This window comes from Pituophis catenifer, unplaced genomic scaffold, assembly GCF_029215685.1.
Source record: "Pituophis catenifer annectens isolate HBS135680 unplaced genomic scaffold, rPitCat1.0.hap2 SCAF_12, whole genome shotgun sequence".
In the NCBI taxonomy this organism is placed as follows: Eukaryota; Metazoa; Chordata; class Lepidosauria; order Squamata; family Colubridae; genus Pituophis; species Pituophis catenifer.
Window position 1 is genome coordinate 21197703 of NW_027256892.1, and position 12528 is coordinate 21210230.

The 12528-nt window shown below is 45.7% G+C and overlaps 1 protein-coding gene across 1 annotated transcript in view; it reads right to left on the reverse strand.

Moving 5' to 3' along the window:
- B3GAT1 (beta-1,3-glucuronyltransferase 1) overlaps positions 1-3012 on the reverse strand; it is a 28993-nt gene extending 25981 nt beyond the window's left edge. The window contains exon 1 of the mRNA XM_070952335.1: positions 2811-3012. Within this exon, the coding sequence (XP_070808436.1) occupies positions 2811-2997 (187 nt within the window). The 5' untranslated portion in view covers positions 2998-3012. The remainder of the gene's footprint in view (positions 1-2810) is intronic.
- Between the last annotated feature and the right edge of the window lie 9516 nt (positions 3013-12528).

A 12528-nucleotide genomic window follows, 5' to 3' on the forward strand; every position in this document is an offset into this window, starting at 1 on the left:
CTCTCTATAAAAAGATTAAGAAGAGATAGCTTGCTGAAACAGGCCTAGGAGAAATGAAATAGAAATGTTCTAGTGCCAAGGTTGGAGATTTTGACTTCAGGACCATGGACAGCAAAGTTGGAGATTTTTTTTTGACTTCAGGACCATGGACAGCAATGTCCTACGTGTGGAAATTTACCTTTACCTATTGAATAAATATAGTATTGATATCATCATTGTCGTCATCTATAATTCTTCAAGGAAGAAATGAAAGATTGATCAAATTGGAACAGCCTTGCAGTTGCAAAGAATTAGCTAACATGCAACATACCCCAAATGAAAGATTGCTCGTAAAAGACCCGTGTATAAATAAAACCGTTCATTTTTAAAGGTCAGAAGGAGTTTTAAAAAGCACACACAGACAATCCGTTTATTCCTACCAACGTACGTCACAGAAATGATGAAATGATTCATGGGACACTTTTGATCTGAACGTCAGTCAACCTACCAATTTTTGATTCAATGCAATCAAGAAAGACCAAGATATGGCTCCTCGGGGTTCCAGGAAAATGATTTTACACTTAAATATTATTGCTTCCTTGGGATTTATTGGCCAAGCTTCACCTGCTCCTGGGCAAATTTTTTCCATACTGTAAGGAATGGATTTAAAGTTTTTTTTGGGATAACTGCTATATCTTCTTCATTCCTAGTGTGTTGTGCTGGGTAAGATGTTGGCTCAGGAATTGGGAGAACAAAGTCAATCCGGTTGTCTCTTATGGAAGATTACTGAGCAGGTCCCGAATCTCTAAAACTCAGGGCTTAAACCACCAGAGGAAAGAAGGTATTGTGTTTATATTTTGTTGGTCCATATTTATATAGTAGTTGGAAAAAGAACGATAGGCAAGATGGAACTCTAACCCTGATAGCAATAGTACTTAGACATATATACTGCTTTACAGCCCTCTCTAAGCAGTTTACAGAGTCAGCCTACTGCCCCCAACAATCTGGGTCCTCATTTTACCCATCTCGGCAGGATGGAAGGCTGAGTCAACCGTGAGCCAGTGAGAATCGAATTGCCGAATTGCTGGTAGCCGGCAGTCAGCAGAAGTAGCCTGCAGTACTGCACTCTAACCACTGCGCCACCAAGACTAATAAGATAGTAGAGGGAAGAGGTTGTGATGAAGAAAATGGCCTTGACCAATGTCATACATGACATTGTAAGCCTGTGATGGGCTACGGTTGGTTGAATAAGCTACGATTGGTTGTATTCACACATTTCACTAAACAAGCCATATTCTGCTTAGCATGATGTGTAAATCCAGCCTATCCATAGCTTGTAAGCAAGAGGACCATATAGGGATACAAACATAGTAACAAGGGGGTCAAGGCACATTTCTTGGCATGAGTCTTAAAGGATGCTAAATTTGACCTGAGCCTGTTTGAAAGCTTGCAAGGTTGGCCATGATAAGAAACAAAATACTGGATCCCCGTTAAGCTGATTTAGAGAAAACAATAACCTTGGGATCTTTATGGAAAGGGGTGAACGTATGTTGGACATTGTAAAATGAACAGAGAAATACAGTAGTGGCCAAAATTGTGGAAACCTTTTGGGAAAAGTGTATTTTTGAGCTTTGATGGCTAATAATACCACTTTTTTTTTTTTTTTTGAGTGTCAAGATAATCCTATTCCACTGCTGGAATGGCCTGGGAATAGCCCAGATCTTCTTAACCCAATTGAAAATCTATGGAGCCAACTAAAGAAACTTGTTAGTCAGAAGCGACCCAGCAATAAAACCCAGTTAATAGAAGCCATCATTCCATCTAGGTTTCACGTGATAACAGCTACAGAACTAAAAGACTTGGTTCACTCCATGGGGAGATGTTGTAAGGTCGTAATTCATGCTAAAGGTTACCCAACTAAGTATTAACTGATATGGTGATCATTTTTGTATCTCTCGTTTTTTTCTATGGTTATCATTTTTGTATATCTTGTTTTTTCTATGGTGATCATTTTTGTATATCTCGTATTTTTCTACGTGTTTCACTTTTCTTCTTTATATTGAAACTGCTTTTCTAATAGCAAATCCTTCATAAAAGTTATTGCATTACATTCTTGATTAAATTATCTTCCCATTGATATATAATGTTATGGTACTACTCCAAGTGGTGTTATGACCTAGTTTTAGAAAATACACTTTTCCCCAAAAGGTTTCCACAATTTTGGCCACTACTGTAGGTAGCACAATAATTGTATGGGTTTTCATAAGTTAGATAGTTAGTTGGACATTTTAATAAAGGCCTATCTCTTCTTCTGGGCAAGAAATCATTTCAGAACTCATGAAGAAAATATGAAACCTTCCATATTGAAATAGCATATTGAAATTTATTACTATTATTATTAATCAAATAAATTTATTTTGAAAGGCCATTCTGGAAGAGAGCGCTCTTTCTCTGTTGAACTCCATCCTCCCAGGAGATATGGAATGGGAAGGTGGCCTTCCATTCAGCTTAATTCTTGAAGAACCATAGCTGAATTCCTACTGAGCTTGTACTGAACTGTCTTCATCAGTTAAAGACTGGTGGGCAAGATGGATTTTTGTTCATGGCCAATAAGGAAACTTCGGTATTCACCGTGGACTTTCCTATGTGTAAATTAAGCAAGAAACAAGGTTCAAGATCGCTAAGAAGTTTTGGGTTCAGAATCTTGGAAGGAACATATGGGAGACCGGGTGGTGAAATGAATACAACGGTGGGAAGGTTGACGATGAGTTGTGGTGGTTGTGGATGATGGGGCCAGTGATGGTCAGAGCTGGCCTGGGCTTTCTCCTCACCCTTATGCACTGCGAGCAGGGGCGCAATGGCGCTCTGATGCCAGACGGTGATAAGCAGCGTCCAGGGAAGCACAATCAGCACAATCGCCAAGATGTCTCGTCGCTTCGGCATCTCCAAGGCTGATGGGACCCACAGCTCCTCATTACCTGACAGCAGAAACCCCAGAGACAGAACAGGAGACCACATGGAGATCAAAGCAAGAAGGGATCAGAAGGCAGTTCAAAGGCCACGAGGCTCACAAGTCTTACCAGCGCTCACAACCCACCCATTTCACAAGCAGGTTTGAAGAGGCAGCAGTTGCCACCAAAGAGAGGCCAGGTTGTCTCCAGCAGGGAAGATGCTTCTCTGGGTGATGTTATTGGCCGGGACTTCAGGATCCCTTCTGGAAGGATGCCTGTGAAACAAAGCAAAAAAAAAAAAAAAATGGGTAGACACCAAAGGATGGATGGGTCCATTGTCCATTCCACAATTGTACCACAGAGATGTATAGCTGGAAGGGACCTTGGAGGTCTTCTAGTCCAACCCCTTGGAAACTCTATACCAGGGGGTGTCAAACTCAAGGCCCACGGCCCGAATCTGGTTCATAGGGTGCTTAGATCTGGCCTGTGGGGCCGCCCTGGAAACAGCGAAGGTGTCAGTGTTCCAGAAAACCCCCAACTCCCAGTAAAGACACGGACGCAGGCATTTTCCAAAGTTCTCTTTACTAGAATAGGTAAACTGGCACATCTGAGAAATCCCGAATCTGAAAATCCAGGGCTTTCCTTCAGTAATTCAAAAGCTCCCCAAACCATCCCATTTCTCTCCTTTCATTACATGCTCCAATCAACATCCGTTCCACCTTGACCCAGCCCCTGACCTTGACCAATAGAAAGAATGCTATTATGTCTACTAATTCCACTCTCCTAAATCCCCCCTCCTACTTTCCCACACATGAGGAGGTGGCAGCATTGAAGCTTCCGGCCTAATATGGCTTCCAAGGCTGACAGAAGGATTGGCCCGCAGTGCCTCTGCTAACAAAAATGGAGCTCGGCCAGCAAAAAGGGAGCTTGAGAGGGACGCGTGCAACCCTCCCGAGCTCCGTTTTTGCTGACAAAGGTTGCAGGAGGCCGTCGCAGCTGAAAACGGAGTTCAGGAGCCCATTTTCACTGGCAGAGCTCTTGGGGCAGGGGTGAAATCCAGCAGGTTCTGACAGGTTCTGGAGAACCGGTAGCGGAAATTTTCAGCAGTTCGGAGAACCGGCAGCGGAAATTTTGAGTAGTTTGGAGAACCGGCAAATACCACCTCTGGCTGGCCCCAGAGTGGGGGAGGGGGGAATGGGGATTTTGCAGTATCCTTCCCCTGGAGTGGTGGTGGGAATGGAGATTTTGCAATATCCTTCCCCCAAGAGTGGGGAGGGAATGGGGATTTTGCAGTAACCTTCCCCAGGAGTGGGGTGGGAATGGGGATTTTGCAGTAACCTTCCCCAGGAGTGGGGTGGGAATGGGGATTTTGCAGTATACTTCCCCCAGGAGTGGGGAGGGATTGGGGCCTTTGCAGTATCCTTCCCCTGCCACGCCCACCAAGCCACACTCACCGAGCCACACCATGCCTACCAAGCCATGCCCACAGAACCGGTAGTAAAAAAAATTGGGTTTCACTGCTGTCTTGGGCCGCCACAGACACCCCTGATATGAGTGACGTCGAGCTGGCCATGCCCACTCTGGCCACACCCCCCGAAGGTCAAACACAACCCTGATCCAGCCCTCGACGAAATCAAGTTTGATACCCCTGTTCTATACCATTGCAGACAAGGGACTGTCCAATCCCTTCCTTAAAAACCTCCAGTGATGGAGCATCCATTCTTGTCCTGTTCGATTAGATTCCCACCAGGAAAAAAAATAAATAAATCTTAGATCGTCTCTAGATTCCGTGCGATCTCTTTCCACTTCCTACTGCTTCCTCCTGCCAAAAGAAGTTCAAGGCTGGGAGTATATTAAGCTGACACCAAGGTTTAGCTCAGATTCTAATGGGAACCCAGACAAGATTTAAGCAGGCCATATTTTACCAAGGGGGTTATCTTGGCAAGCGGTATACATCACTTCAGTGGCAATGCCCGGAGTGGATAATTTGCAATTCTGAGAGACAAGTTGGGATGGGATCAAGAAAGAGACATCAACAGGCAATTGACAATGCAGACAATTGGGGTTGGGGGAGGCAGTGTGTATGTGTGTGTGTGTGTGTGTATGTGTGTGTGTATTGACAGGCAGGGGGACAGTGCAGGGGTGAAATCTATTTACCTTCCCTACCGGTTCGCCACATGCGTGCTTGGACCCTCTGTGCATGCGTAAACCCTTCTGCGCATGCCAGGGGTGGGTTCTATAAATTTTTACTACCGGTTCTGTGGGCGTGGCTTATTTTGTGGGCGTGGCTTGATGGTCATGTGACAATTCTTTAGGATTTGGCAGAGGTACTGGTCTACCAGGCTTTTAACTGCTTGCAGAGCTGTATCGGTCTACTCATTTGTTTTTGGAGGCACCGGTCTACTCATTTGTTTTTGGAGGCACCGGTCTACTCATTTGCTTTTGAAGGCACTGGTCTACTCATTTGTTTTTGGAGGCACTGGTCTACTCATTTGTTTTTGGAGGCACCGGTCTACTCATTTGTTTTTGGAGGCACTGGTCTACTCATTTGTTTTTGGAGGCACTGGTCTACTCATTTGTTTTTGGAGGCACTGGTCTACCCATTTATTTTTGCAGGCACCAGTCTACTCATTTGTTTTTGGAGGCACCGGTCTACCACTACACTGCCTTTTAACACTGATCAGCTGTAGGGCGGCCCTTTGAAGCCCCGCGGCAAGAGTTTAAACAGTTTTTTTCCTTCTAGCCGATCAGCTGGGACTTGGGAGGCAGCAATAGATTGGGGGTGGGGCCAAATAAAAGGTAAGAATAATGCAGGGGGATGGGGGTGGGGCGGGGGGGGCCAGCTCCCGAACAAAGAGAACTGGTTCGGTGACTTCATATCTTCACCACTACCAGCTCAGCCAAACCGGGCCGAACCGGGAGGAACCCACCACTGGCGCATGCGCAGAGGGTGAAAAACAGGTTACTTCCTGGTTTAACCAATGATGACTGGGTGAGTGGGCGGAGCCTTGTACTGCCGTCGCTACCGGTTCTCCGAACCACCCGCAGAGCTGGCTGGGGAATTCTGGGAGTTGAAGTCCGCCAGGCTTAAAGTTGCCAAGGTTGGAGACCGCTGCACTAGGGAGGGATATGTAAAATCCAGCATTGCCCACTAGGATCCATTCAAATCATCCTTTTTTTTAAAAAAAATCAACGACAGTCGAATTTGGGGGGAGGGGATTTGTCCTTCAGAAAAGTGAGATACCGTATTTTTCAAACTATAAGACGCACCTAGATTTAACGGAGAAAAACAAGGGGGAACAAAATAGTTTTTGGTTCCGCGCATTGCGTTTTCACCCTTCCTGGCCCCCAGAAGCACTTTGCAGGCCAAAAACAGGCCTCCCAAACTCTCTGCGCATCCCTTTTTTGCCAAAAACACACCCATTTTTGGCCCACAGAGAGCTTCTGGGGGCTGGGGAGGTTGGAAACATGACTCGCGGAAGGTTTGGGAGGCCATATTTGGTCTATAAGACACACAGACATTTCCACCCACTTTTTGGGTGGGTGGGTGCAAAGTGCGTCTTATAGTCTGAAAAATACGGTATTTATTTTAGAGCTGGCCTAAAGGGTCTTGCAAATTTTGGGGAATGGTTTCACTAAATTTCTCCGGGAGAAAGAAAGATTTTCTCTAACTAAGAACGAGAAGAAGAGGCCCCCAACACGTCTTAAAATCGCCAAGGCCCTTTTGAAGCTATCTCACCCCTTCGCCCACACCAAATTTCGTGGCAGGAAATTTCACATACGGGATTTCGTGCTGTACGAATAAATATTTCCTCCTAGCAGGTTTAAAAATCACCTATTAGCTCATTTCATGGAAGGTGTCTAGTTCTACTATTATCTTTTATCTTATCGACGTATCCAATTTTTACACTGTCCCTCTCCCCTGAGTGTTTATGGGAGGGAAACGAAAACTTCGTCCTGTCTATCTTCTCATAAGCTAAATTTTGGGAGGGGGCTGTTAGTAAAAAGTGAGAAGATTAATATTATAGGAAAGGAGCTAAGGATTTTCGGTTAGAGGAAAACAGTTTGGAAAAGGTGTTTGCGTGTGAGAGAGAGAGGGGGGAGAGGGAGAGGGAGGGAGAAGGAGCGGGAGCGAGAGAAACAGAGAAACAGAGAGGAAGAGAGGGAGCAAAAGAGAGAGGGAGAGAGAGAGAAAGAAAGAGAGAAACAGAGAAGGAAAAAGAGGGAGAAAGAAACAGAGGGAGAAAGAAAGAAAGAAAGGAAAGAAAGAAAGAAAGAAAGAAAGAAAGAAAGAAAGAAAGAAAGAAAGAAAGAAAGAAAGAAAGAAAGGAAAGAGAAAGAAAGAGAAAGAGAAAGAAAGAAAAAAGAAAGAAAAAGAAAGAAAGAAAGAGAGAGAGGGAGGGAGGGAGGGAGATAAAGAGAGAAGAATGGGCAACCCCCACCCAATAAAAAGTAGCAATAAAGTTCATCCTCATTAATTACTCTGTAAGCCATTACTGCCTTAAAAAAACCCATAACTTTAATGGAGGCTATTATAAAGTATAGCAGCAAAATTGTGAAACTAATTACTGTGCAGTTATTATAGAGAAGAAAGTGGGGAGGGGGACACCCAATCAACTTCCCCCTCCCTGCCCCCCAGTAATTATTTTTCTGTCTGGCTGAATTCTCCGCTTGCCCAACCACAGGAAGGATGTCTGCTGACCATCCTTCAGGTCTTCTGGGAGTCCTCCATCGCTGCTGTTCCATCCAATGAATGCCCCTCCCTCTTTCCAATTCCAACTTTAGAGGGTATTTTCTCCTTTCCTCTCCCCTCTCCTTCATAGGCACTTGCTCTGCCTTCCAGCAAAATTAAGTGTTAGATGACTACCAGAGCAGTAGTGAAATCCAAAATTTTTTACTACTGGTTCTGTGGGTGTGGCTTGGTAGGTGTGGTGTGGCTTGGTGGGCATGGCAGGGGAAGGATACTGCAAAATCTCCATTTCCACCCTACTCCAGGGGAAGGATACTGCAAAATCCTCATTCCCTCCCCGCTCCTGGGGGAATGATATTGCAAAATCTCCATTCCCACCCCACTCGGGGGCCAGCCAGAGGTGGTATTTGCCGGTTCTCCGAACTGCTCAAAATTTCTGCTACTAGTTGTCCAGAACCTGTCAGAACCTGCTGGATTTCACCACTGCTACAGAGGTTGAAGACACTGCAGGAGGAGAGCTAGTTAGTTAGTTGGTTGGTTAGTTAGTTAGTTATTTTATATCCCACCTTTATTATTTTTTTTAAAGCAACTCAAGGTGGCAAACACACCTAATATACTTCCCTAATTTCCCCACAAAAACAACCCTGTGAGGTAGGTGGGGCTGAGAGAGGATTGGTCCAAAGTCACCCAGCCAGCTTTCATGCCTAAGGCGGGACTAGAACTCACCGTCTCCTGGTGATTGACCCAAAGTCACCCAGCCAGCTTTCATGCCTAAGGCGGGATCAGAACTCACAGTCTCCTGGTGATTGGTCCAAAGTCACCCAACCAGCTTTCATGCCTAAAGCGGGATCAGAACTCACCATCTCCTGGTGATTGGCCCAAAGTCACCCAACCAGCTTTCATGCCTAAGGCGGGACCAGAACTCACCATCTCCTGGTGATTGGCCCAAAGTCACCCAGCCAGCTTTCATGCCTAAGGCGGGACTAGAACTCACAGTCTCCTGGTGATTGGCCCAAAGTCACCCAACCAGCTTTCATGCCTAAGGCGGGATCAGAACTCACCGTCCCCTGGTGATTGGCCCAAAGTCACCCAACCAGCTTTCATGCCTAAGGCGGGATCAGAACTCACCGTCTCCTGGTGATTGGCCCAAAGTCACCCAACCAGCTTTCATGCCTAAGGCGGGATCAGAACTCACCGTCCCCTGGTGATTGGCCCAAAGTCACCCAACCAGCTTTCATGCCTAAGGTTGGACCAGAACTCACCGTCTCCTGGTGATTGGCCCAAAGTCACCCAGCCAGCTTTCATGCCTAAGGCGGGATCAGAACTCACCGTCTCCTGGTGATTGGTCCACAGTTACCCAACCAACGTTTGTGACTAAGGCAGAATTAGAACTCACAGTCTTGTACACACAATTCCCCACCAATAGAAAACTAGCAGGACAAGCAAAGAATTAAGTTAGAACATTTTGACTCTGGATTTCTATTTTATTCCTTGGCTGGAGCACTATTCAGAAAGGCCGTTTCCTACCTGCGATCCACCCTCCTCCATTTCGACTTCATTCCGTTCAAAAGTATGGATTTCCCTCACAACCTCTGCTAAATGGCTCCCATAAGCATGAGTTATTGAATAAACTATAACTGGCTGGAGTCATTAAAAAAACGTGCTAACCGAGAACCATGATTTAAAACGCACGACGACTTGTGAAGCCCAGACAAATCACTTAGTGGGTTAGGATGGAGTCTCTCCATAGTTTCAGCCTCCAGCTTGCCTATAAATGCTAAGAAGAGCTAAAAGAGCCAGAAATCATACAATTCAACTCCAGCCCACATCATTTCTACTTAATTCAGCATCCGAGGGGCTGTCAGGAGGTAGGGAAGACATCAGGAGAGGTATGGAAAAAAAAAAGCCAAGTTCAAAACCTTTATTGTCATTGTACATCATGTATGCAACGAAATTGATTTAGCCTCTGCTGGTGCAGTCCATACAAGAATACAAGACAACATGAATAATATAAAGATTGAATATAAAGATGACACCGGGGTGGGATTGAAAAATTTGCCCTGAGTGGCGTTGTTGTGGTCCGCCAACAGCCTGTGGAGCTGGCAGTGGAGTCGGACAGTGAGGAGGCTGAGGAAGAACAGGGGCCAGTCCTGGAGGCTGGGGAAGGCCTGGATAAGGGCTCTGCGTCGGAGGCAGAGATGGGGCCAGGGCCATCGGGGAATGATGTGCGAACTCCTGAGCCTCCAGAGGCAGACAGCAGAGAGGCAGAGGAACAGGAGGAGCCTGTTCCTAGTGCACGCATGCGAAGAGCTGCCAGAAGGAAGAGCAGCTAAAGCAAAAAGGACGACTCGAGAGTAAGGCGGTGTCTTCTGCTTCTGAACTTTTGCTAAGAAAAGCCTTTGGCAGGTTGCCAAAGTAGACCAAGTTTGGTGATAAGGCTGAAGAATTGTGTTATGAAGAATTTGTTTTGAATTTATTTATTTATTTATTTTATTATATTTCTATACCACCCTTCTCCTGCGGGACTCAGGGCGGTGTACAGCCAGAATAAAACATAGCAAATAAAATTTAAAAACATTTAAAAAAAAAATTAAATAGTTTTGGCCCGAATTTAAAACAACCCAATTAAAACCGAATTCGATTAAAAAAACTAAGAGGATGGGATCAAGCCAGCTAGATGGAACAAGTGTGTCTTCAGGGCCCAACTAAAAGTCCGGAGGTCTGATATCATGCGTATCTCAGGGGCAGGTCATTGCAGAGGGCACTGCCTGGCCGACGGCACCCTGAGGAGGCCCTCTCTGTGCGAGCGAACCGGTCGGTGGGAGGCTATCGGTGGCAGAAGGCGGTCTCGCAAATACCCCGGCCCTAAGCCATGGAGCGCTTTAAAGGTGGTCACCAACACCTTGAAGTGCACCCGGAAGACCACAGGAAGCCAGTGCAGCTCGTGCAGGACAGGTGTTATATGTGAACGCCCCGTCGCTCCCATAATCCCCCGCGCGGGCCGCATTCTGGACCAACTGCAGCCTCCGGGTGCACCCCAAGGGGAGCCCCATGTAGAGAGCATTGCAGTAGTCCAGGCGGGAAGTGACGAGTGCTTGAGTGACCGTGCGTAGGGAATTGTGTTATGAAGAATTTGTTTTGAATGAGTTTGGTCTACGCTGAGAATGAGTTAATTCTCAGCTGTTCTAATAAAAATCTGTTTGTTTAGAACTGATTGCGTCTGATAATACTTGGGCCTAGGTCACAACAGGCGTGGCCTTGGGGATTTGGCCTACTCGGCCTCCTGCACCACGGTGGGAGAGGGATTTTCGCCCTCCCCAGGCTCCGAAGGCTTTCCTGGAGCTTAGTTCCTAGTCTTTGGAAAGCTGCCATTTTGCACTTTCCCACAATTCCCCACAGTAGCGTTTCGTAGGAAACTATGCTGCATTGTAGAGCATCGGTCTCATAAAAGCTTAATTTTTATTCTGGGCTAAAGCTCTGGGCCTTCCCCCTTTCCATCCATTATCTGTAAATTCTCACTGGTTTTATTATTTTAATTTATTGTTATCCTACCTTGTTATTGTTTTTTTATAAATAATTCAAGGTGGCAAACATATCTAATGTTCCTTCTTCCTCCTATTTTCCCCATAACAACAACAATCTGAGGTGAATTAGGCTGAGAGAGAGAGATTGGCCCAAAGTTACCCAGCTGGCTTTCATGCTTAAGATGAGACTAGAACTCCCAGTCTCCTGGTGATAAACTCAAAATCTTCCGCCCGGCTTTCATGCTTAAGATGAGACTAGAACTCACCATCTCCTGGTGATTGGCCCAAAGTCACCCAGCTGGCTTTCATGCCTAAGGCAGAACTAGAACTCACAATCTCCTGGTTCATTGGCTCAAAGTTTCTCACCTGGCTTTCATGCCTAAGGCAGGACTGGAACTCACCATCTCCTGGTGATTGGCCCAAAGTCACCCAGCTGGCTTTCATGCCTAAGGCAGGATTAGAACTCACAACCCCTGAATTTTTCTCCGATGGAGAATCCTTCCTACTGCCTCCCCTCCCCAGAAGAGGCTCACCTGAATGCCTTCACATTCTCCTATGCGCAGTACGCTATTCCTAGCCGTCAAGATTTATTTTTAATTATGGAAACTTCACAAATGCGCTGGGGGCAGGGGGGAAGCGGTACCTGCACAATTTATCTTGGTGACTTTTAAATGTTTATTAATAACTCCAGGTAATAAAAAATGTAAGTTTACTTAATGTGAAAACAAGGAGCGAGTGTCAAACCGAGATTGAGATGGCTTGCCTATATTTTGCTACCTGTAACTCGGGGAAGCAGGTAAGAAGGGTTGAAGCAACTATTCGGCTGCCCGAGTCAGTGACTTGTTCTGCATGTAACCTTAAACTATTCTTAGGGTTAGCTTTATTGAATGAACTATCATTGGGTGGGTTTGTGCATCGCTGTAAGCCAAAATGCCAATCTGAATGTATACCCTGTTTATCTCAACGGGACTGATTCATAACAAGACATCTAGATCAGAGATGTCAACTTGCAAAGCTTTCAAGTTGCCATGAGCAGGAGGGAGGGAGAACTGAAGTGAATTCCATACATTCTTTCTGACCGCACTCAGAAGGAGAGTGTTAGGTTTCACAGCCAGCCAAAGTGGTTAATGGGAGAATGTGATTTATGACATGGCCAGAGAGGAGGGGAGAGACAGGGTCATAGGGGAATGTAAATCTACGTTGGATCAGTCCTAACTGCATCCGAGTATTGCCGGAATGGTGCTCCTAATAAATGAATATATTTCCTTTGAAGTTTGGATCATGGCTCATGAATTAATTAGGGCATCTTTCGGAAACTTGACAAGAGGTGGGTTTCAGCAGGTTTTCTGGAGAATCTGTAGTGGAAATTTTGAGTAGTTTGGAG